This window comes from Geotrypetes seraphini, chromosome 4 (assembly GCF_902459505.1).
Source record: "Geotrypetes seraphini chromosome 4, aGeoSer1.1, whole genome shotgun sequence".
NCBI classification, from domain to species: domain Eukaryota; kingdom Metazoa; phylum Chordata; class Amphibia; order Gymnophiona; family Dermophiidae; genus Geotrypetes; species Geotrypetes seraphini.
The window spans coordinates 212,686,167-212,712,927 of record NC_047087.1 but is presented as its reverse complement, the minus strand read 5'-3'; the positions used below and the strand labels follow the sequence as shown (position 1 = coordinate 212,712,927).

The following is a 26,761-nucleotide window of genomic DNA, read 5'->3' as shown; positions in this document are numbered from 1 at the left end:
TATAAAGTCTCAGTCCTGCTTATTTTCCCAGTTCCCCGTTGCCTCCAAGCTGTCTAGGTTGTAAAATTAACAGTGTTTCTGTTTCCCCAAAGACTTTAATATTCCACAGACCTTGATAGAAGCACAACCAAATAAAACAAATCTAGCTGGTATCTTTGTTTTGTTTCATGTCATTTTCACACAATACAAGTCTATTATAGTGTTGTTGTTTCTAATGTTTTCAAATGGAAGCACATTCTTAACAAACTGCTGAATCTTTGAGCTTCAAAGATTCAATGTATTATAAAGCTCAAATTGGTTATGAAGACATTTCTTGAAGTTTAGGTGACATATTTGGCTTATATAGTCAAAGTTTATAGTGGTTGACTAATTTTAAGTTCTATCAAAAGTCTCTAATAGAACTGCCAGAACTAGCATATGTAAAGTCATTTCACTTATCTTAGCAGCAATAAGCTGCCTGGCAGATGCTATCTATGACATGACAAGCACTCTTGAAAAGTCCATTTCGGCATCAATTTCAGCAAAATGGGTGATCGAATTGAGGCAAGAGCCGGTAGACAATTCCTCAAAATCTAATTAAATTAACCTATTATTCATGAGTGAGTTGCTATATGCAGAAGATCTAGAATCTCTCTGAAACAGATGGCAGATACAAATAATTCATGTCTACCACAGGACAGAAAAAAACAACCCAGAAGAGGTTTATTTTTCAAAGGAGAACAGCAGCATTTTCTTGGCCATGTTAAGTTTTGAAATGGCTGGAGGATATACAGATGGTAATAAACAGCCTAGATATTGGACTAGATTCACGGTGAATTTATTTTGTGTACAGTGGTCAATGTGGTAGTCATCAGAGTAACATTGTACTGAAAGCCATAGAAAGATATCAGAATGAAAAAGGGAATAAATAGAGAGAAAGAAAAAAGAGGGCCTTGAGGTACACTGGCCTAAAGCAGAATATATTGTGCTTTGTAATACTTCATATCCATATACATTTTTCACATGCTGCTTTCTAAAAAGTACAGTTCAAAATGTAAAGGATAATCTACACTTCCAACATGAACGAATAATTACAGAAATTTTCAGAAAGTAATTATAAATAAGAAACCAAAAAGTCTTAATTACATAAATCTCCACACCATTAGTAATAGAAAATTCAGCTTAGGAGGAGGATAAGAACTTTGTGTACCTGTGAGAACTTCAGGAATCCTTTGGCCCGCACAGACTGACTGATGGAAGACTGGGTCCTCAGGAGGGAAGAAGTACCCACTTCTGACATCACCTGGCACCATTTGGCCAGCACAGACTGAAGACCAATGGAGATGAGGATTGGTTCCTCAGGAAGGAGATAACCACTTCTGATGTCATCTGGCACTCCCGCAATACTATAAGTGGCCAAAGGGTATGTCAGGTTCCTTTGGTATCTCTTTGGTGACATTCAAGGGGAAACTCTATAAGTGGTTCCTTTAATAATAAAAATCAATTTCAAAATTAGAGTTAATAGTGTCATTAATGAGCTTTAACAAGCTCATAATAACAAAAAAGGCGGTACGAGTAGGTGCCTATTGGGTGGTACCTATTGAGTATTGGGTACCTATTGAGTATTGTCTATTTGGGTGGTACGAGTAGGTGCCTATGTTGTAGGTGCCTAACACCATGTAAGTGTGGTTAGGAGCAGATCAGGGGTATTTTTTTAAATTAGGCACTGCTAAGAATTGTTAGGCTCCTCAATATAGATGAGGTAAGCCCTAGCTTACATTAGAGACACCAACAATGGAGGTTTCCACAATGTAGGCGTGATTCTGTTAGCAATGCCTATCACATGTCTAGGCATCTATATTGTAGGTGCCTACAAAGGTGTCATTAACAGAAAGACTGCACATACTCGATTGTTCCCCTCGGCCCTGAAGAAAAACCTTGTTTGAAACATGCATGTCGGGAGAGGTGGCATTGATGAACGTTTGAGAGCTAACCTCAAAGCTAAGTAGCTAATTAATAAGATTAAATTAGAAGACAAAGATATTAAGTAAGGAAGTGAAGTGAACTAAAATGAAATACAATGAAGAAATAGTTATGGAGTTATGACATTAAGAATAAGTATGAAACTAAATGAATTTTAGAGTTTGAGTAAATTAACAGAATCTGGCCATCAGTATCAAAGTATCACTCTGAGAATTTGTCTCCTATATTATCGAGTGTTGTGCAATAATGGGGAAAGGAAGATTAAGAATAAACAATTAGGACTAAATTCTATACATGACCCCCCAGATTTGGGCACCCCAAAAAATTAGTGCTAAGTGCTATTCTATAAACAACACTCGAGTGCCGTTTATGGAATAGCCAGAATCCACACCCAATTTTAGGCGTATGGATTTATGCCACTCGAAACCTAGTATAAATCCTCACGCCTCGATTAGGTGTGAATTTGCCTTATTCTATAACACTGCGCACAAATTCTAGGAATGCCCTTCCCATTGCCACTCCACCTTTTCAGGTCACTGTGGAAAATTTATGCATGCATCTTTATGGAATACCAATTACAAAGTTCTGTGCATAAATTCAAACTGTTGCCAATTGGCAGCAGTAATTGATTGTTAGCACCTAATTTCTGGCAATTAACTGCTTAGTTGTCAAGTTTCACATGCAATTATGGAATACATGTGGTGCATTCCACATTTTGTCACACAATTTTGGGCATCATGTATAGAATCCAGAGGTTAGTGTTTGGAATCCTCTCAACTTTTTGGATCTTCTCTAAGTTCCCAAACTAGAACGCCCCCCATCTCCTTCTATTGTGAGATTTGTGCTTTCTTTTGAAGATGGAATTATAAACCCATAAAGACGATCTAACAGCTTCCCTCGAGCCTGTAGTTTTCGGTGTCAAGAGTTCATTACATTAAAATGATAACTTGCAGTTACCATCCAGGTTCAAAGCATCTAACAATAAGAGCAACTAGACCAGGGGTGGACAACGAGGGCCACAATCCAGTCGGGTTTTTAGGATTTCCCCAATGAATATGCATGAGATCTATTTGCATGCACTGCCTCCATTGTGTGCAAATGGATCTCATGCATATTCATTGGGGAAATCCTAAAAACCCGACTGGATTACAGCCCTCATTGCCCACCCCTGGACTAGACAGTAACTTAAGAATTATATTGAAATAAAAATTATTATAAAATCAGCACAATGGCAATTAATAGTCACTGACTAAATTGACATCAGATATCCAAAGATCATTACAGGCCAATTATCTGGACTAACCTTGGCAGAGGGTAAATTCATCCGGATATAGGGAAATCTGGATGATTGGACATGCCTGAGCGTTGTATCTTGAACATTATTTTTTATTTTCAACAATACCAAACTACAGTACAGTGCTGTATTTGTAGTATATATACTACTGATTGAACATACAATACCTTTTTGAACAGAGCACATACAGTACATGTATTATGAGTGTTACATGTTGAACATGATTTTTCATTTTCAAGAAAAAAAAAGGGAGAATAATACCAAACTACAGTACTGTATTTGTAAGAAAGAAAGTAATTCTTAATTGCTTCAGTGCTGATTTTTACTTTTTTGTGCTGCAAGATCACATAGACTTTTCAGACAAAGGAGTTGCATTTCTAGTCAAGTCATTGCTGTATTTAAACATTCAAAGGCTTCTGCTTGTGTTGGTTCCACATCAGCAGTAGCCTGCTGGTAGTCATCAGTTTCTGATTCCTCCTATTCCTTGTCTTGTACTGATTCCACAATTTCATCATCTGTTATGATCTGATACCCTGGATCATTAACGTCACTGAATATCCATTCACTGCCATTTTCAACATCACAATTAGAGCAGTCAGGAACTGTAGAACATCCTCTGTGATGTTTTTAAGGACATCTTCTTCTCCATCAGCATGTCTTTCTAATTTGTTTAGAATAATGTTCCATGCATTTTTTTAGGGTTTGATTTATAACTGATTTCCAAGCACCAGCAGCCATGTATGAACAATCTTTTATATTCAATTATTGTATGAATAGGATCATACCACAATAATCATCAATATCAGCCAATAGAAGTTTCTGTAACAATTGTTTCCTGAAAAGTTGTTTACTCCTTGATTCATTGGCTGCATTGCAGATGTCACATTTGTAGGAAGAAAAAGCACTTTGAATCCACCTTCCTCTCGCTCTAAGCTGTCAGCAGTAGGATATGATGGTGAATTGTCCAACAATAAAATTACGTATGAAGCTGGAATCTTTTCACTTCTGGTATAAAGCAGATGTCTTACCAGTCAAAGAAAATTTCACAATTCATCCAGGCTTTCTTTTGGCTTCTGTATAACAGTAATAGCTTATGTACATTTTTGAAAGCACGAGGGCTTTTAGATTTACCAATTAGTAATAACTCCAATTTATGACTTAGTTGCATTTGCGCCAACATCAGTGTGACACTTTCTTTGGATGACTTGAACCCAGGAGCTGACTGCTCATTATGACTAACCAGAGATTTACTGGGAAATGATTTCCAATTCAGACCCATTTCATCTGCATTATAGATACAATCAGGACAAACTGGTCGCTGTACATGAAGAAGGACACGGTACTACTCAAAAGGGTCCAGAGCAGAGCAACTAAGATGGTTAAGGGGTTGGAGGAGCTGCCATACACGAAAGATTAGAGAAACTGAGCCTCTTCTCCCTTGAACAGAGGAGATTGAGAGGGGACATGATCGAAACATTCAAGATACTGAAAGGGATAGACTTAGTTGATAAGGACAGGTTGTTCACCCTCTCCAAGGTAGGGAGAACAAGAGGGCACGCTCTAAAGTTGAAAAGGGATAGATTCCATACAAAAGTAAGGAAGTTCTTCTTCACCCAGAGAGTGGTAGAAAACTGGAACGCTCTTCCTAAGTCTGTCATAGGGGAAAACACCCTCCAGGGATTCAAGACAAAGTTAGACTAGTTCCTGCTGAACAAGGACATACGCTGATAGGGCTAGTCTTAGTTAGGACTCTGGTCTTTGACCAGAGTACCGCTGTGTGAGCGGACTGCTGGGCAAGATGGACCACTGGTCTGACCCAGCAGCAATTCTTATGTTCTTATGTTAACAGTTTTTTATAATGTCATTAAATTGGACAAGAAAGTCATTAGCTGTAGATAAGTTTGCAGAACGTTTTTCACCATGAATTTCAATCTGCCTGATTCTATGGTGGTGTTTAAAATTTCCAAGCCACCCATGCTGGCTTTGAATTCAGAATCTTCATGAAGTTGCTGATTGAAAAACATTGCTTTTTCAGCTAAAACTAGCCCATAAATTGGATGATCCAATTATCTTTTTTTTTTTTTTTTGCAAAAATCATAGATATAGAGATTTATCTACCTGTTCATTAGCTGACCATTTCATGGTTTTTCTGGAAGAACTCACTTCCTCTTTTTTCAAGAACTGCAATGTAGTTGACAATAGCATCACTTTTTCGGATATTGTTGATGTTCCTAAACCATATTCTTCTGCTAATTTTTTTCCTGACACTCTCTTTTTTAACTTTTCCACAATGTCCGTTTTGTCTTTGACAAAACAATCCTTTTTCACTTTGCCGGCATTTTAATTTTCTTGTTTTGAGAGAGAAGCACAGCACTGTACCATAGAAACCTTTCCTCATGGAAGTTGAGAGGAAAAGGAAAAGGCAGGGCTTTCCTCTGCTCTTACTCACATCCCCAATCTCACTGATGGCATTTCCTGGGGGGGCCTGCATAGGCCAGCATAGACTGTGAGGATGAATTGCTGCAGTTGCTGGGAACCTCCAAGGTGCACTGGGGAGAATGCCAGGTCACTGGCGGAGGGGAGAGAGATAGTGGAGTGAATATCTGTTGCTGAGTGGGCCTGTGCCAACTCAAACCCACCCATAGCTACACCACTGCAGTACAGGTACCGTACTGTAATACTGTAAAAATTGGAAGTCATTCGGAAAATAGCTATTTTGCAGGGGGGGGGAGTCTAAATTGTGGATTTGTCATTTGTTTCATTGAAGAAATCCTCTATAGTGCTTAGAAAGGGTCTAAACTTTGTTATTTTGTAACTGAAGGGGAGGGGTTGGTAAATGGCCAGGTCTATAGGGTTCTTTGAATTTTTAGAGCCTATTATGTATGTTGAATATTGTTTTTATTGTACTCTGCTTTGAGGCTCCATTGCTTTCAGACTCCATTTTGGACATGTAAGTGGATTATCAATTGAACAATAACATGAACTAAACTTTTCCTGCTGCTGTTCCAGATGGGGACACAAAAGGAAGACAGGGAAATAATAGGGAACACTGCTCTCTTTTTGTGATGGCAGGGAATGAGAACTGCCTCTGAGAGAAATGCCACCAGGGCAATTGCCTTGGGCTTACACGCCACAATGAGCCACAAACTTCCCTGAATGAGATATATCCTGCTGTATAAGTGGGGGATTGGGCTTTCGTCAAATTTCTGCCCCTGGCCTCAACATGTCTTAACACATTCTCTGGTTACTGCTACAGAAAGGAACCCCTGCCAGCATCTCCATGTTAATCACTGTGGCTTTGGGCTAGTCTTCAGCTAGTTGGGGGGTAAAGGGGGGGGCGGGATCCCACCATCTCAACTCTGCTACCTTCAGTGTTTACTAAACATTGTACTTGTTTCTGTTCTCTTTAGCATCTTTGCACATACATAGATTGACGTACAGAGAAAGAGATTCTAACTCCAAACTATGGGCAGTATTCCGAAACACTTGTAAAAAGAAATGAATATACTGATCTAATAAATTTTTCTATCACAAATTATTCATTCCCTTTACCTTTTCATACTAGCCTACACCCCAATACTGTTCCTCAACTGCTGACGCCTGAAGCCTATCACTCTGCACGTAGCCTCTTCGTCTTGGGCACCTCTTATTTTCCTCCCTGCTTCCTTAGCAAAGCACGGCTGGTGTGTTTGCCAGTCCTCGTCGTTAGGCATGATGTCATAATGCCAGAGTGGTGGAGGTCGGCGGATGTCTTGAACTCCCTCACACACTATGCCAGAGAATGCAGTGGTGACCCTCAGATATGGCCCTTATGAGTCCTGCGGGTTGGTGGAACACCGGACACATCGCCTGCAGGGCCTGAGAAGTATGACAGAGCTCACCTCTCTAAGCAGGGGACACAGCTGAAGTTTGTAATTACATGTAGCATGTTGTGTTTACCTTTTGTTATTACTGTCATTCTGTTGTACGTGAGAAGTTAGTGTGCACTAACCTTCTATGCTTAGTTGACAGAAAGGGATGGAGGAGAGACCCCGAAAGCAATTGCTAATGTAGCAAAACCTGACTAACATGTGTATCTGCTCTCCCCAGTTAGTTCAGATCTTTTTCTTTGTGTTTTTGGTGTAGTCCAGTTGGGTAATGTGAATGTGTTTGATCACTGGAGCGGTGGGGGAGGGGGGGAAATGTGAGTTTTAATTTTGGAAAGATATGGCGTGAACTAAGTTGTACTTTAGATGAGTGTTGGCAGACAATGCATGCTTCATAGTGAAACACAGAGCCTCATCTTCATTTGCTTATCTAGTTTATGATGCGTGATGTTAATATCTAGGGGAGTTAACATCTGGGACTTATCCCCTACTCTGAATCCTGTGAGATTCTCTGCATTTACTCCCTCTCATCCATTTTGTCAGGATCAGCTGTTCAGTTCATTTCTTGCAAAAGTTCAAATTGGATCAGTCCTCTTTTTATCAAAGATATGACTTAAAATACAGAACAGTTACTGCCAGGCAGGACTAATGTCAGTTTCAAAATTTTCTATTGTAACCTGGGGGTAAATTCATGCACCAGGAGAATGTGAGATTTGGTGCATGAATCTCCCCAGCCTAGGTAAAGAACATTAGCAGTCTCTATTTTAGGGATGCCTATGTGTTAAAGGTGGTTAGAACAACGTGAACTGGATACCAGCAGCTCTGGACTGGAGCTGCTGCCTGTTAGTACAGGTTCACGAAACCTGATATGCTCTGTTTCTGAACAGTAAACATCTTGCAAAAAGGTAGTTGGAAACTCAGCCGTTGGGTTTCCAGCAACTTCTAGAAATGTGCAGGGCTTGGATCTCTGAATGGTGGATTCACATTAATATATGAGTAACATCATCAGAAGTTTCTTAAGCTCCTACCTTGGGTGGGAGAATATCTTTTTGGCTATATCCACTAGATTAGATTCCTACCAGCACAGAGGACTCACAATTAGGAGATATTAAAACAACATACCATCTTTAATATACTTGAATAAGTAAATAGTTTGTTGTTTTTGTTCTGCAACTTACTGTTTAAGAAGAACCTCTCTCTGGTTCTAGAAAGATGGAATAAAGTTGAAGTTTTGTTTGCTACAGCGATCTGTGTGGTTTGGAAAGACATGCTCCAGCCTGCCAGCTAATGTCTGGTCCCGGCTCACGGCCTACCTAAAGAAGTAAATTGTGAGGATCCTTACCTTATAGCTGGGTCTAAAAGGGATTCCTTCTTACAAATGGCGCCCAACTATCGTGGGTCGTGAGAGCAAGCTGAGTTTGAGACCACAAAACTTGGACATTATAAATCAGACTCTGCACAACGTCTACTTTTGTGGAATTGCAAATAAACTGCTTCCGATACCTAGCTGGACAATGGGATTTTCAAATACTGAGCCTGCAGAATGGTTCAAGTAAATTACTTTTACTGAAATTCCAGCGCTCCACATGCCCTTCCCCTGCTCAGATGTCATTTAGGGTTCACCCCAGATAGGTGAACTTGAGCTTGTCGGACGACTCAACTTCAGCCCCCTCGCCTCCATGTGGGACTCCTGCATGGTGTCACTTAACAAAAAAAACAAAACCTCACAACCAAAAGCAAAAATCTTGTGGAGATTTGATGTCCAAGATGAAGGCCTTATTACAGCAAATAAATAATCCACATAAAAATGTCTAGGGCCTGAACCACTGAAAACATATGGACCCAACACGGTCTGTGTTTCAACACTATTGTCTTCCTCAGGGGTCCCTATAGGTCCTATAAGCAGGCTTGTGGATTAAATATTAAATCAACTGGACACACTGCTCCGCCGACAACCTCTCTAGCAGCTACACCATCCCAAAAAATAGGTTTGATTATTGGCATTTGGATGATTTTTCTTTTAGGTTGTCCAAGTGCCAACTTGGGTGGACTTTTAGACGTCTTTAAGTTTCAATTATTAGCCCTTAGATCCAATGATTTACCACTTTTTTTCATTCTACATTTTTCTGCTAGAGTGAAAAATCGCTGAACTAAGGGGTCCTTTTATCAAGCCGCTCTAGCAGGGTTAGCGTGTCAGACATTTCATCATGCGCTAACCCCCACGGCCAGCTAAAAATCTAACGTCTGCTCAATGCAGGCATTAACGGCTAGCGCAGCAGGCAGTTTAACACGCGGTATTATGCGTGTTAAACCCCTACCGCAGCTTGATAAAAGGACCCCTAAGTGTATAGCCCTCGATAGAGACTGTCCCAACATTGGTGGAGACTGTCCCAACACTGAGAAATTTTCAGCAGACCTTCTATGTAAATATGTGCTATGGAGGTTAAGCAGGTTAGCATCTAGATTATAGAATTGCCCCATATATGTCACGATCGGATTACTAGTTCACCAATGTCTGTAACCTTTTACTATTGAACTAAAATTATTGCACACAAATTGCTTGATTTCTATGTAAGATAACTAAAGGTCAACCCCTGACAGTCTAAAAATAAGTCAAGAAGAAATTGGATTAATCTACTTAATTTTTGTTGATTTTCATCTTCTACAGTTGTTTTAATGGCAGATGGACATGACATAATTCTTGAAGAAATACCAGACTGGAACATTGTTGAACTTATTGTTAATGGAGAAAATGTTTTTCATTGTAACATAAAGGACTTGGACTTTGGTAAGAAATAAAAATGATATATATCATGTGAAGGTTTACTTTGTAATTTTTTCCTGTGACATCATTTAATTTATACCTCTGCAAATTATTAAGCTCTCTATTTGTGTATTTAGGTTTGGGTTTCCACTCTCTGACACACTGGGCAGTGTGGCACTGCTTACGCTTCAGTATGATGTCAGAGGGAATTCCTGATAATAAAGAACTCTGAATGAAAGTAAACTCACAAGAATTTGGAACGTGTGGTCCCTGAGAATTCTGACCTGACTGGAAGTGGACTCACATTAGAGATAGTTAATCTGGGAGATGTGGTAACAAAGAATTCAGAGCTCAGAGCACATAGGAACATAATAAGAACCTGGGGCCAATTATGTAGTCTGCTGGTGAACAGATGTGCAAGGAAGGGGCAGAGCCTAAAAGAGGCAGAGCTGCAATGCCTGAAGATGAGTTTAGGAGGATAACGCAAATGTGAAAATCTGAGAACAGTTGTTAGATTCTGAAAGGAAGTAGGAATTTGAAGTCTGTTGAGGGTTTGCAATTAAGAAATGAAGGTATTGTTGGAAGATTTGAATGACAGAGTAATATAGTTTTTGTGAAGGGTCCTGACTAGAAGCCATAGTAATGTATTCACCACGGGTTTCAAAATACCTGGGGAGATAGTGTCTGTACTTGGGAACAGACAGACAGGCTGGGATAGGTAGTTGCAGTAACATTAGAAATATACCCTGGTTTGAAACTGAAGGGCTTATTTCCAAAACCATCTAAGTCCAATTCAACTAATATGGACCAAGCAGGTTTTGGAAATAAGCCCTTCAGTTTTGCTAGATTGTTGTATGTGAACTGGATGTTATTGTGGAGGAGCTCAGGTGCAGTAACCTCCTGATTAGACCAACATTATGGCCAAAGTCCGTAATATACAAAGACAAAGAAAACAGAACTTCACTGACAGGGGGTCAGTTGGTACATTAAAAGTCTTAAGCTGTTATCTGTGTAAAGGAAAGTCAGATAAGCCAAAAGATGGAAACATTATGGCACGTTTGAGAAGGAACAAAACTATCAAATCCCTGATTGTCAAACATATTGGCTTTAAATATGATACATAACAGTTTAAATAAGGGTGAGGCGCAGTGGAGAGTGTGGCTCAGTGGTTAAAAGCTACAGCCTCAGCCCCCTGAGGTTGTGGGTTCAAGCCCACGCTGCTCCTTGTGACCCTGGGCACAAGGCCGCCATCAGGGCAGTACCACCAGCCCTGCATTCAGGGGCCCGGAGCTGACAGGGGGCCCGGGCTCCCCCAGGGTCCTAGGCCACAGTCTAGGGGGAGGGGCGGTCTGCCCCACGTGGACAGGAAAGAGCTGGACGGGGGACCCGCGGAGTTCAATATATCTCGAGCCGCGAGGCTCGTCTTCTGTTCCTGCCTGCCCTGCCGCTCACATATAGTCGATCGCAAGTGTTCCCCAATGTCAGCGCTGACGTCGGAGGGAGGGCTTAAGCAAAGCCTGCCCTCCGACGTCAGCGCTGACGTCGGAGAATACTTCCGGTCGGCTATTTGTGTGCGGCAGGGCAGGTAGGAAATAGAAAACAAACCTCGAGGCTCGAGCTCCATTTTGCTGAGAAAGTTACTAAGATGGGCTGGGAGGCAAACGCGGAACACAAAATGGGGGAGGGAGTGCGTTTTGGACACAAGGCATGAACTTGGGAGAGAGGAAGGGAGGGAAAGAGATGCTGAGGTGGGGGAGGGAATGGGTTTTTGGACACAGAAGGCATGGACTTGGGAGAGAGGAAGGGAGGGAAAGAGATGGTTGTGTACACGGGAAATAGAAGAAAGGAGAATTTTTGGTCATAGGGAGGGAGTGAGGTACAGAAAGCGGCATACCAGGGTGGGGGGGGCGGTCCTCCCTACCCCCGGGTTTACGTCCCAAGGGGGTGCACAACTGGCCACCCTCCAGTGTTCTCCCTAGGCCGGCAAACTGCGGCTCTTTAGCCACTTGAGTGCCACCGCCGCCATCGGGAACAGGCCGGCGCCAAGTTCTCCCTGCTCTTTCCTGTGGGGCCGGCCAACTCTCGCCATTCGCGTCAATTCTGACGTCGGAGAGGACGTTCTGGGCCAGCCAATCGCTGCCTGGCTGGCCTAGAACGTCCTCTCCGACGTTAGAAATGACGTCGGGTGGCGAGAGTAGGTCGGCCCCGCGGGGAAGAGAAGCAGGGCGAACTCGGCGCCGGCCTGTTCCCGATGGCGGCAGTGGCAGCCTATTCCCCAGTGGCGGTGGCAGCATTTTCCCAATGGTGGTGGCATAGGGGAGGGCAGGGAGAAAGAAAGAAAGGGGGGACAGGAAGCCAGAAAGAAAGAAAGGGGGCAGGGTGAAACAAAGAAAAATGGGGCACGGAAAGAGAGAGAAAGACAAACATACAGAACGAAAGAGGGTGTGGAGAGAGAAAAAGAAAGAAGGGGCAGGGTGAAACAAAGAAAAAGTTTGGGGAGGGAATGAGGTCTGGAGGAGAGGAAGCATACAGGAGGCTGAAAGAAGGGAAGAAATATTGGATGCACAGTCAGAAGAATAAAGTGCAACCAGAGACTGATGAAATTACCAAAGGTAGGAAAAATGGTTTTATTTTCAACTAGCTGATGCCCCGGCGTTGCACGGGTATTTAATTATAGCAATAACACTGTAAATGGATTCAAATAAAGATACTTTATAGTGGTGAATGAAATTATTGTTTTACAGCTTAATAAAAAGTACAATATTCAAATTATAATGTGAAATATTTGACAAAATGAATACAATACAACTAACGCAAAACGTGATTATAAACAACATTTTTAGTTTCACCTCCAGGAGCAAGAACATATAAATTGTTGGGTGAACCCACCCTTGAGCAAGCAACATAGAGTTGTGGGCCGAGAGACCCCCAGAACATATCACCCCAGGTAGTGAGGGATCTGCATACCAAGTTTCGTTCAAATCGGTCAAGCCGTTTTTGAAGTACTGTGAGAATGGCAGCTTTCTACTTTATTTCATTTGACATGAATGGGTGAAATCTGATTTCTGTTTGTAGCTCCGCCCATGTGAGCAGGTGGGCCGAGAGACCCCCAGAACATATCACCCCAGGTAGTTGGAATTACAGTGAGAATGGCAGCATTTTACATTTTTTCCATTGACATGAATGGGTGAAATCTGATTTTCTTTTTGTAGCTCCGCCCACGTGTGCAGGTGGGACGCGAGACCCCCAGAACATATCACCGCAGGTAGTGAGGGATCTGCATACCAAGGTTCGTTCAAATCGGTCAAGCCGTTTTTGAATTACTGTGAGAATGGCAGCTTTTTACATTTTTTCCATTGACATAAATGGGTGAAATCTGATTTTCTGTTTGTAGCTCCGCCCACGTGTGCAGGTGGGCCGCGAGACCCCCAGAACATATCACCCCAGGTAGTGAGGGATCTGCATACCAAGTTTCGTTCAAATCGGTCAAGCCGTTTTTGAATTACAGTGAGAAAGGCAGCTTTTTACATTTTTTCCATTGACATGAATGGGTGAAATCTGATTTTCTGTTTGTAGCTCCGCCCACGTGTGCAGATGGGCCGCGAGACCCCCAGAACATATCACCCCAGGTAGTGAGGGATCTGCATACCAAGTTTCGTTCAAATCGGTCAAGCCGTTTTTGAATTACAGTGAGAAAGGCAGTAGAGAATGACACGGTGAAAAAATTGGTCCCCGTCCCCGTCTCACCATCCCCGTCACCGCCCCGTCCCCGTCTCACCATCCCCGTCACTGCCCCGTCCCCGTCTCACCATCCTCTTCACCGCCCCGTCACCGCCACTGCCACCCCATTCACCGCCCCGTCACCGTCACTGCAATCCCATTCACTTTTCTTTATTTACGTATAAAGGAAACATTCTTTAAAACTTTAAAACTTTAAAACTTAGTTAAATATTAGTTAATAACTATACAAAAACAAAACACGCAGAGAAAAAATTAATTAATATAAATTCTCAAAACTGACACATTTTGATCACTAAATTTAAAATAGTTATTTTTCATACAGTTTTTCAATCACTAATCTTCCACCACCCCTGGGGCTAGCAATGCAAAAACAAACACGACATGTACTTTAAATGCTTACAATGTTAGCCTATATGGTAATTAGACGCGGCCGCTGTACCTAATCGCGGCAAAGATCTCCCTGCCGTGATTAGCATAGTGACCGCGGCTACGGCTGCAAGTCTCCCCTCCCCCCAGCGATCACGGCAGGAGGGCACCCAACCCCTCCTGTAGACCCCCCCAACGGCCCTCCCGACAATCGCAGCAGAAGGGTACCCAACCCCTCCTGCCGGTCCTCCCAATGGCCTCCCCTAAGATCGCCGGCAGGAGGGTACCCAACCCCTCCTGCTGGACCCCCCCCCCAACGAACCCTCCCACCCCGGAACCCCCTTAGTCTTACTTTCCAAGTTGGACCGGACGGCTCCTCACACGTATGGCCAGCAGGCTTGCCTCCGTCCAAATGAGGCGGGCCCGCCCCTACCCTGCCCAACCCACAGGATCCTAGGGCCTGATTGGTCTAGGCACCTAAAGCCACTCCCGCTATAGGAGGGGCCTTAGGTGCTTGGGCCAATCAGGCCCTAGGATCCTGTGGGTTAGGCAGGGGAGGGGAGGGGCGGGCCCGCCTCATTTGGACGGAGGCAGGCCTGCTGGCCAGACGAGCGAGGAGCTGTCCGGTCCAACTTGGAAAGTAAGACTAAGGGGGTTCCGGGGTGGGAGGGTTCGTTGGGGGGGGGGGTCCAGCAGGAGGGGTTGGGTACCCTCCTGCCGGCGATCTTAGGGGAGGCCATTGGGAGGACCGGCAGGAGGGGTTGGGTACCCTTCTGCTGCGATTGGCAGGAAGGGTTGATCTGACAAATGAGGAGCACGGTGAAACACAGGTAAATAGCGGTTCCTAGAAGGGGGTACATTGGCCCGCGGGGACAAACCTGTTCACCGTTTCCGCGGTCGGTGAATGGCCTTGTCCCCGTCACCACAGCGACTGCTAGTTTTCTTCCCCGTTTTCGGCGGTGACCCGCGGCTTAAATGCGGTGGCCGCGGGTAAACCGTCACCGTGTCATTCTCTAAAAGGCAGCTTTTTACATTTTTTCCATTGACATGAATGGGTGAAATCTGATTTTCTGTTTGTAGCTCCACCCATGTGTGCAGGTGGGCCGCGAGACCCCCAGAACATATCACCCCAGGTAGTGAGGGATCTGCATACCAAGTTTCGTTCAAATCGGTCAAGCCGTTTTTGAATTACAGTGAGAATGGCAGCTTTTTACATTTTTTCTATTGACATGAATGGGTGAAATCTGATTTTCTGTTTTAGCTCCGCCCACGTGTGCAGGTGGGCCGCGAGACCCCCAGAACATATCACCCCAGGTAGTGAGGGATCTGCATACCAAGTTTCGTTCAAATCGGTCAAGCCGTTTTTGCGTGATCGCGGCACATACACACACACATACATACATACATACACACATACATACCTCCGATTTTATATATATAGATTTAGTGATCAAAATGTGTCTGCTTTGAGAATTTATATATGCTGTCTATATTTTGCACTATGGCCCCCTTTTACTAAACCGCAATAGCGTTTTTTAGCACAGGGAGCCTATGAGCGTTGAGAGCAGCGTGGGGCATTCAGCGCAGCTCCCTGCGCTAAAAACCGCTATCGCGTTTTAGTAAAAAGGGAGGGGGAATATTTGTCTATTTTTGTATAGTTGTTACTGAGGTGACATTGCATAAAATCATCTGCCTTGAACTCTTTGAAAACCCGCGGAATATAAATGATAATTAACATTTTCTCTGCGTACATTGTGCTTTGTGTTTTTAAAATTTTATTGTTGGTAGATCATTTTGACTTGGCCACAAAGGTAAGGGGGAGGGAGGGAGGGGAACTGCTGAAAGACATCTAGTAATCCTTGAAGCCTTGACTGTGCAGGGAATTATTTTTGTAAAATCATGTTTTGTTATGTGACTGGCATTATTTAGACTTTAATTTCTATGAATTAATAGAATGAAAATGATATAAATTACTTGCTTGTTTTTATGTGTGTGTGCTGAAGGAAAGTGGAGAGAGAGTGGGCTGAGGACGCTGAAGGGAAATGGGGAAGAGAGAATGGGGAGAAGACGCTGATTTATAAATTGACAATTGTACAGAATATTGTTTCTTTTTTATATTCATCCATAGCTGCATGTTAATGATGTGCTCATATGCACTTATTTATCATCATAACATATACATCATCATTAACATGCAGCTGTGGATGTGTAAGGACAGGCTGAGGAGGATGGATGGGAAGGAAGGAAGGTGCACATATCAACATATTGTACATTTTTAACATGCATGATGCAGCTATAGGCAAGCAAAGGAGGATGGGATCATACAGATGTGTATGTTCAGATATGCGCTCAGATGTGTAGTTTTTTCTGATATATTTATTAAGCTTACAGTATTTATAAAAACACATTTAATACTTGTTACAAAAAATATTGTGCAATTGTGATCTACTTCTGGCCTACAAAGGTCAAAAGAAATCCTTAACTGAGATTTTACATTCAAAAGTGAATTATAGCTACTAGCACTATTATTTATTAGTTATTTATTATGCAGATGTTTGTTAGTTTGTTATTAGTTCAGTATTAGACATATGTTAGTTTAGAATAGATAGGTATAGATTAGTTTAGTTTAGGTTAGCTTAGGGCCCTGCTGAAAGAGTCTACCTTGACGTGGTTGCAGGCTTACAAATCTTTTGGTCAAAGAGTGCAGCGACAGAGAAAAGTATGTGTGTATTCGGCCCACGGAAGAAGGGGGGGTCGGGGGGGGGAAGGGGTACGTGGGGGGCCCAATAGGATTGCTCAGTAAGGGGCCCAGAAATTTCTGATGGCGGCCCTGCCTGGGCAAGTCACTTAATCCCACCATTGCCCCAGGTACATTAGATAGATTGTGAGCCAACTGGGACAGAGAGGGAAAAATGTTTGAGTAACTGTTCTGAGCTCCACTGGGAGAATGATATAGAAAATTAAATAAATAAAGTATGCTGGAAAAAGGCAGTTATTAAACCTATTGTGAAGAACAAAGATCTAGATATATTTAATCCAACTAGTTACAGGCCAGTTTCAAATCTTTGCTTTTTAGCAAAACTGACAGAGCAGATAGTTTTATGTAATGTAATGTAATTTATTTCATAAATTACATTACATTACAGATAGTTTTAGAGCAATTGGTCTCTTATATGGAGTCAACAAAGGCTCTAAATCCAAGACAGGAAGGATTTCGAACTATACACAGTACTAAGATAGTTTTAGACGGTTTCCATAGTGACATTCACTCTATCTTGGATCATGGGAACTTCCTATGGTAATATCTTTAGATCTGAGCTCAACATTTGATCGAGTTGACCATGAACTTCTATTGAGATTGTTCCATGAGATAGGTTTAATAGGAGTAGTTTGGGATTGGTTTGCAGCCTTTCTCCGGGATCGTACTTTTAGAGTAGTTACGGATGGGTCAACATCCAGTGATAGATTATTGAACTGTGGGGTACCACAAGGCTCAGCCCTTTTGCCTAGTCTGTTTAATATATTTTTGAGTACTCTTGCAAGACGAATTCAGGAATTAGGAATCAGTACATACTGTATATCTATGCAGATGATATTTTGTTGGTATATGATTTATCCCCTTCAACATTGGATCTGAGCACTCTTTTGGATGGTTTGGATAGGATAGAAGAATGGTTGGGGGAACATTGACTAGTATTGAATATGTCAAAAACAGTAGCATGTTGTATTTCCGGTGACAAGGTAACACCACAACTAGATCTTTCACTACACCATCAGCATATAGTAGGTAGTTTTAAGTATTTGGGAATTATAATTGACTGTCATTTGAATTTTGAGGTGCAGGTTTCATCTACAGTTGTGAAAGGATTTGGGGCATTAAGACAACTTAAAGCTATTCAAGATTTCCTGGATGAGAAATCATTAAGTTGATTGTGGCAACTTGATATATGCGGGAATAACAGTTGGAAAAACTGAAACGTTTACAAACAGTAAAAAATGCAGCAATTTGGCTGTTAGGTCATGCACACATCTATGATCATGTAACTCCATTATATTTGAAATTCCATTGGTTACCAATTTAGAATTAAATTTAAAATCCTGACGCTGGCACATAGGGCATTATTTGAGTTACAACCATTATATCTCTCTAATCTAGTGTTATTTTACACACCTAGTTGCTCATTGAGATCTTTAAATGACAATAGAATGTCTGTTCCTCATATCTCAAAGGCTAACCTTGCCTCAACCAGAAATGGTGCATTTTTCTACTTGGTTGCAATATTGTGGAACAATTTACCAGTAGAGTTAAGGAAGGAAGAATCATTTCAAAATTTTAAGAGACATCTAAAAGCACATTTTTTTTTTAATGGCTCTCCCGAATTGAATAATGGAATGGGGACCGCAATCTGCCTTAATTTGTATTAATTTGTACTGATTCATGTTGATTTGGATTTATTTATTTCATATAACAGTTTAAGTGGATATGTTTTAGAAATGTTAATTTCTTTGATGCCCTCAAGCTCTGCCAGTGATGGATCTGTGAAGTGAGTTGTATTAAGACCTGCACTAAAATATGACTGTTTGCTATCAGGCCGCTTCAGAGACTTTTCTATCTCTTAAATTTGTTTTATTTTATTTTTAATTTTTTTATCTTCTTTCATTATTTCTATTTTCTAGTTCTTTGATTTTTGATCTTGGAAATGTATTAAATGTTGTTATTACATATTTTTAGTTTATCAGGTACTTTAGCTAGATTGTGAGCCTTCGGGACAGATAGGGTAGTTTTTTTCAAGTACCTAATTTCATTTCAGTTTAATAGTTTGTAAACCGCTTAGGTCAGTAAAATGCAAAAGCGGTATATCAAATCTTAATAAACATAAACATATATACAATGTATCCTTCTTCATGAGTGCTCAGAAAAAAGTGTCAAAAGAGACCAGAATTTGGGCACCAGCTCCAGCTTTAAGCTTCTCTTCCTTTTTCAATCACAGTAATTTTTAAGAAATCTTCAAATAGCAAAAAACTTCAGCTTATATTTTTAAAAGATGCACACTAATGGTGAAATTAATGCATGGCTCAGGAGTAATCTAAGAAATACTTTTTTTTACAGAAAAGGTGGTAGTTGCATGGAACAGTCTCCCAGAAGAGGTGGTGGAGACAGAGACTGTGTCGAAATTTAAGAAAGCCTGGGATAGGCATGTGGGATTTCTTAGAGAGAGGAAGAGATAATGGTGCTGCGGATTGGTATACTGGATGGGCCATTTGGCCATTATCTACCATCATGTTTCTATGTTTCTATTAACTGGAACCACTGACCCAAATTGTAAGCGAATGGATAAATTGATTCGCACAGACAGATGAGTCACAATCAGTGAGCTTGCTCCACAACTGGATTGTGGTTACAATGCCATATGGTAGAAGATAGAAGACTTAAGGTATTGGAAAGTGGGTACAAAGTGGGTACCTCGGTAGTTGACATCCAATTTGAACGAGTGAAGGGTGGAAATGTACTTTGATCTGCTGGAAGTGTTTGAAGCCAATGAAGACACATTTTTTATCGAATCTGGTATATCTTTATGGTCTGGAATCAAAGAATCAGTCAATGGAATGGCATCACACCTTTTCTCCAAAGCCTAAGAAGTTCAAGAGTCAGCGATCAGCACAGAAAGTCATGGTGACTGTTTTATGGGATGACAAGAGCATCATTCTCCTTGATTTTCTGGAACATGGCCGTACCATGACTAGCAAGCGGTACATTGAAACACTCAAGAAGCTTAGAGAAGCCATTAGGAGAAAGACCGAACAAGAATCTGGAATCGATCCACATTCACCATGACATTGCACAACCACACATCTTTGGCAACAAATCAGGCGATTGGCAAATTGAGCCGGGCAATGGTCCCCCATCCAACATATAGCCCGGATCAGGTGCCCTCTGACTTCTACCTGTTGGGTCCAATGAAGGACAGTCTTTGGAGAAAACAATTTGATGACACAGACAAGGTGAAAGTGGCTGTGAAGAAGTGGATATGACAGTGCACACCTGAATTTTTTCAAAGAGGATTTGAGAGTTGGGTTCAACGATGTCACATATGCATCGCTCGCGATGGAGACTATCTTGAGTAGTACCTTTTACTCTACCAACATGTGCAATTCGAATGACCTATGTCAGTTAATAAAAACATTATGCCCATTTTTGCATTGCTTTTGGTACAGCTCTCGTATTATCTTCCACATGACCAGATTCAGTACCCATGTTTGCAAGGCTCCAGCTAGAGTCATAGTTCATGCTTCCTGGTCCAGGCTCATTATTGGAGTAATCAAACAGTTATGTTGAAAGGCAGAGGAGTACAAAATAGAAGAAAAAACTTAAGATAGTTTTGAATGATTTGTTGTACCAGATATCCCAGTGCTGTTAGCACTTATTTCTACAAACAGTTACATGCATAAGCTTAGACAATGGATGTCTTATGCACTAGTTGTTATTAAACCCCCTCTCCCCTCCAATGTGTTGCAGTGAATCCTTAAGAAAAGAGACACTGTCTGTCTTATGACATAACAAGAAACAGAATATTGAAGCACAAAATATGAAGTAGTAATACTTAGGGCTCCTTTTACAAAGGTGCACTAAGTGTTTTAGCACACACACTGGATTAGCACGTGCTAGCCAAAAATCTACCGCCTGCTCAAAAAGAGGCGGTAGCGGCTAGCGCATGCGGCAATTTAGCGCACGTTATTCCACGCATTAAGGCCCTAGCGCCTTTGTAAAAGGAGCCCTTAATTTTAGCATAACCAAATAATAACAATTATTCTGTAGTGTCCTCATCAGACCAGTCCAGAACTTCTGGGTGTTATCTATTGATCAGCAGATCAAGATGGAGAATACAAAAGTGTATTGTGCTCTCTTAGGACCAGGTGCAGTTCAAATAATTGTGTATTTTTCTATATCCAGTAGGTAAAAGATGGTGTGCTCTGCAGCTAGTTAGTCAGGCCTGCTCCTGGTCCAGTTGATTCACTGGTTCCCAATTGAGCAAGAGGAGATATAGGTTCAGGAAGGACTTTGGCTGCTTAGGGCATACCCAGAGATCACTGGGTCTCTCCTACTACCACCATTTGCCTTCTGTTTACATCAGGGATCTCAAAGTCCCTCCTTGAGGGCCGCAATCCAGTCAGGTTTTCAGGATTTCCCCAATGAATATGCATTGAAAGCAGTGCGTGCACATAGATCTCATGCATATTCATTAGGGAAATCCTGAAAACCCAACTGGATTGCGGCCCTCAAGGAGGGACTTTGAGACCCCTGGTTTACATGATTCCATCCTGATGATTAACGGTTCTGGCCAAGTCAAGTAATTAGACGTAAACAGTAAATTTTGCAGATCTCATAGTCTGCAATTGATTGAAGATCCCCCCCTTTAAAAAAAACCCCTGATTTATTGACTTTTCATAGTGCAGGTAAATACCACATACATTGTTGAAATTGCACACGGCCAGAGGAATGTTGTCTTCTTGGATGATATTTCAAATAGTCTCACCAATACATATTAGTTTGTAGCAACATGGACCTCTCTTCATACTTTTTTTTGGCATTATAAATCAGATATGGCTGCAAGTCAAGAAGCCTCCCTTGGGGGTTTACTGTTTGGAGCAGCAGTCTCTCATAGCCACCCATCTTGAGAACTGCTTTATTATATCTTGAACTGGTCTGGTGAGGGTGCTGAGGAGAAATAAGATTTTACCTACTAATATTCTTTCTTTTGGTCCCATGGCCAGTCCAGGTACCCAACATGTTTTTGCTTTATGGTTTTGTAAAAGTTTTCTTCTATTCATAAGGTTCAAGTTCTTCTTCTTGATCAAGGGTTTTTTGTTTTGTTTTGTTTTTTTGAAAACTCTACATAGTACCTATTTATGAACAGGGAGAAAGTTTATCTGCTCTACAAATCCAACACTGGAATTTAAATTATCCTTATATGCTGATGATCTTATTGTTTTCTCACAGTGAATTATATACCCTCCCCTCTCACTAAATACGAAAGGTTTGCAAGAATATCTGGGTATAAAATCAATACTGATAAAATAAAATGTCTTTCCATCAACAACACATTTTCCCCTGATATTATGTAGAAATATAACAAAAACATAAAGGAAAAATATATCTTTTTTTATTGGACTAACTTACCCCCTCCCCCCCTTTACAAAACTGTAGCACAGTTTATAGTGCCAGCCGCAGCGGTAACAGCATCAGAGTGTCAGAGCTGTTACCTCCACAGCTGGTGCTAAAAAATGTGCTACAGTTTTGCAAAAAGGGAGGTTAGTGTAGTTTATGATTAGTTTTCGAAGATAACCCCTTCTTCCTCAGATCAGAAATAAGCATTTCAGTGGTAGATGGAGATAAAGAGGTGACAAAACTGTTTAAGTTTCTTTATAGTGGGAAAGGAAGCCAAGGTCCATTTTGAGTCCTGTCCGGTGGCTATCATAAGAACATAAGAATAGCCTTACTGGATCAGACCTATGGTCCATCAAGCCCACTAGCCCGTTCTCATGGTGGCCAATCCAGGTCACCAGTACCTGGCTAAAACCCAAGGTGTAGCAATATTCCATGCTACCAAAACAGGGCAAGCAGTGGCTTCCCCCATGTCTTTCTCAATAACAGACTATGGACTTTTCCTCCAGGAACTTGTCCAAACCTTTCTTAAAACCAGCTATGCTCTCCGCTCTTACCACATTCTCTGGCAACGTGTTCTAGAGATTAATTATTCTCTGAGTGAAAAAAAATTTCCTCCTATTGGTTTTAGAAGTATTTCCTTGTAACTTCATCAAGTGTCCCCTAGTCTTTGTAATTTTTGACGGAACAAAAAATCGATTCACTTGTACCCATTCTACTCCACTCAGGATTTTGTAGACTTCAATCATATCTCCCCTCAGCCGTCTCTTTTCTAAGCCCTAAATATCATTTTGATTTCTCTGGTATTAATAAGCACATTTTTGGGGTGGAAACATGATATATTAAATATTTTGTGCCTGGTATGGAAGAACACCGGATGAAATTATAGGAAAAGCAAACAAGTAATAGCCTCCTTGATTTTGGATTTAACACCTAAATGGCCTCTCTAAATCTAAGGAGTAGACTGGAGTCAATAAAAATGGTGATCTGCCCCAGGCTTAGTTATATCCTTAGTATGCTTATAGATTTCTTTGGTGTTCCATATCCCCACATACTCTATAGAAACTTTCAAAGTTGAAATGATCACAAAATAAGGATAGTATCATACCACTTATCCTTTTTATTGAGATAAGGTAGCCAATGATTTGTGAAATCTTTTCCCTCGATAAACCAAGGTGGCTGAGATTAGAGCAGGATATGGGCTTACCCATTCCACTGGAGTGAGCTATGATGGAGACTCCAGTAGATAGAACCTAAGCCCAGAAATATCTAAGAAAAAGCACCATTTAAACTAAATTAATTTATGGAGCATGTATGGTTGGGCAGACTGTATGGACCATCTGTATGTTTCTGCCATCATTTACTATGTTACATCTTTTCCCAGGCATGATTATATAGTGGTATTGACTGCAACATTACATGTATTCAGATCGTTAGACTTGGCCATTGCTGAAGAAAGGGAATATTATTTCAGAAATCCAATCTGGAATAGTCCAGATATTGTTATGGCAAAAAGATAGTATCATGACAGATCTGGAAAGCCAAGCACATTTGGCACCTTGATCAAGTATTAAGACACAACAAATTGAAACATTTTGAGAACCGAGATGAGAGTCCTTGGCTAATAAGTCCTTGGCTTTGTAAAGAAAAAAACAAACTATGGGTTTGAAAAAATGTATTTATTCTACATATTACATATTCACCACTGAGCTCTACACACTTATAACTTCATTGTTCTAACTTCTTTAATCAATTCGCGAAAAATTCTTCTGGTTGTGCTGCAAATTACTTGTCCACAGTGAATGTGGCATCTTCAAAGCCTGAAAAGTTTCTTCCCTTGAGGTGTTTCTTGAGGTTAGGAAAGAGGTAGTAGTCCAAAGAGGCCATATCAGGTGAGTATGTCAGGTGTTTCAGAACTTTTAAATGAAGATCTGCTAGTTTCTGAGTGTAATGGCCACCTTGTGAGGAGCGGCGTTGTCTTGAAGAAATAAGATTCCTTTCCAAAGCTTGCCTCTACATTTGCAAATGTAGTACTTTGCCATGCTGGCTGCATCCTTTTCCAGTTAATCTACAAGCCAAATTCCATCTTTGTCCCAGAAGGCAGATGCCAACACTTTGCTTGATGATTTCTGTGTCTTGAATGTCTTGAAACATGGGGAATCACTATGTTTCCATTCTTTGTCTCTGGATAATCTATCTATATATCTGAAGGGTGGGCAAAGTTTTTGACTTGTGGGCCACAATGGGTTCTTAAATTTGACAGAGGGGCTGGACCAAAAGCATCTTTTTATCCTTCCATTCCCCTGTGCAGCAGAACCTTTGCCCAGCTTCTATCCTTCCCTCCCTCCCTCCCATCCCTCATGCAGCAGAACCCTTGCCTAGCTTCCATCCTACCCTCCCTTCCATCCCTTGTACAGCAGAACCCTTGCCCTGCTTCTATCCTATCCCTCGTGCAGCAGAACCCTTGCCTAGCTTCCATCCTTCCCTCCCTCCCATCCTTTGTGCAACAGAACCCTTGAGCACCTGCCCCCGCCGATTACTGCAATGCCCTTTATAAGGGCATAACTCAAAAAGAACTATGACGTTTGCAGATAGTTCAAAACACGTTAATAAAAATCATAGCATGGGCAAAGAAATAGAATCATGTGACTCTACTATTGATCAAAGCACACTGGCTCCCAGTTGCACACAGAATCACATATAAAATTCTATTATTAACCTTTAAAGCTCGAGCAACCAATCTTCCTGAATTTATAAATTCTTACACTGTATGCTCCGCCAAGATCCCTCAGATCAACTTCCCAATACTTATTTTCCATTCCATCTTTAAGACATATCAACACAATGCGTTCGTAGTAACCACCCCCTTGCTCTGGAATTCCGCACCGATCCAATTAAGGGAAGAAACATCTCTAGTCCATTTCAAATCAAAATTAAAGGCCTTTTTATTTAAGAACACCTTCAGTTTATAATCATCCTATTAAGGATGTCCTGAGATTAATTTTAATTATTATATTAGAAAACCCTCCTCTCGTGCTTCTAATATATGTGCTTCCAATAAACTATACAACGGACTACTGGCCACTCAGGCAGCGAAGATAGACAACCAAGTCTCCAACCTATTGACAACAACCCCAGACTACAAGATGTTCAGAAAGGAAATAAAAACTATACTCTTCAAGAAATCCCTTAATAAAGCTTAATACCATGATAAAGCTTAACCCCCCTCTTACCATCTCCTCCCTAACCCCAGATCTTACTTTTCCCTCTCTTGGAAACCTTCTCTGATCTAACATTGTAACCCTTCTTCCATAACTCTTTTTGTAATCCGCTTTGAACCAAAAGGTAATGGCGGAATAGAAATCTGTAATGTAATGTAATATGTTTCTCTCCTATTTCTAATGTAGTTCTTGCCCCTTTCCTCTTGTTCCAGTATGTCGGTTTGTTTCAATTTGTTCTTGTACTGATTATTTGTATTCTATGTTCTTGAACTGATAATTTGTATTTTTATTATTATTATTATTATTAATGTACTCTGTCTAGAAATCTGAATAGGTGGAATAACATATTTTAAATAAACTTGGAAACCTGGCAGTAATTATTCTAGTTTAACATATTAGAGGATTCATAGGCCCTGATGCTATAAATGGCAAGGAGACATAAGAGTATTTTCTGAGCTAGAAGAGTTCTATTTGGAAGAATGGGGGGGGGAGGGAAATGTCAAAAAGCAAGAATAGAAAACTGTTTATAGGGAAAGTTAGAAGCTGTTATTTCTGCCAAAGAAAATATTGTGAAGTACTGATGGAAAGGGTTCCAAATTATTGCACTTTTCATGCTCACTTTTCTTATTTTGAATCTGTGAAAAAAAACCTGCCAAGCAGTATGTATGCATTAGAAATTGCAGAAAGATATGTTTAGCTTTTGTACAATCAAGAGGATGTATCAGCTTCTTTTTGCTTGGAGATTCACTGAAGCCTACCAGGGGGTGCTAAGTTCTCAGCCCAAGAGAATGACATGGATATGGGTCAGTCTGAAACAATGTCAAAGTGTAGAATTTTGTTTCTACAAATTGGCACTTAATGAAATAACAGAGGTTGGTTGGGATGAGAACTTTTCAGCACCCCCCTTGTACAATGTATATAAGGAATGCCTCGCATGCAACCGTATTGTAAGTGAACTAAAACACCAATTGTTAGTTCATCTCTCTAAAGAAAATCTCATTGTATTGCTGATATTTGGTAACCTTTACTATGTCATTATGAATGTTGACAAGTACTGCTACTTTTCTGGAGGATTTTAATTATTCTTTTTTTTTCTCTCTCTCTCTCTCTCTCAGGAGGCGATGGTCTACTGGATCCTCTTTGTGAAGAAGCCAAAAAAGCTGTGCTGAATGCTTACTGATAAACAGCTGTAGTGTGTTTTATTCCTTGGCCTTAGTGTTAAATCCGGGATTATTGTTCCAGTGTTGTAGGATCTCAGTATAGCTGGTAACAATTTGTTGTGTATAAATCAGAGCTGCATTTCTGATTCTTTTCTGAGTCGTTTTCCAGAGTGTGATGTACATCATTACTCATGTGGAACTCACTATTCAATGAGAACAAGAC

General features: G+C 41.1%; 1 protein-coding gene across 1 annotated transcript; it reads left to right on the top strand.

Annotated features, from left to right (window-relative positions):
- The first annotated feature begins 7,027 nt into the window (after positions 1-7,027).
- Positions 7,028-26,558, top strand: C4H10orf53 (chromosome 4 C10orf53 homolog). The gene is made up of 3 exons (XM_033941161.1): positions 7,028-7,121; positions 9,791-9,910; positions 26,494-26,558. Exons 1-3 carry the CDS (start codon positions 7,028-7,030, stop codon positions 26,556-26,558), a joined length of 279 nt encoding a protein of 92 aa, XP_033797052.1.
- The last annotated feature ends 203 nt before the right edge of the window (positions 26,559-26,761 follow it).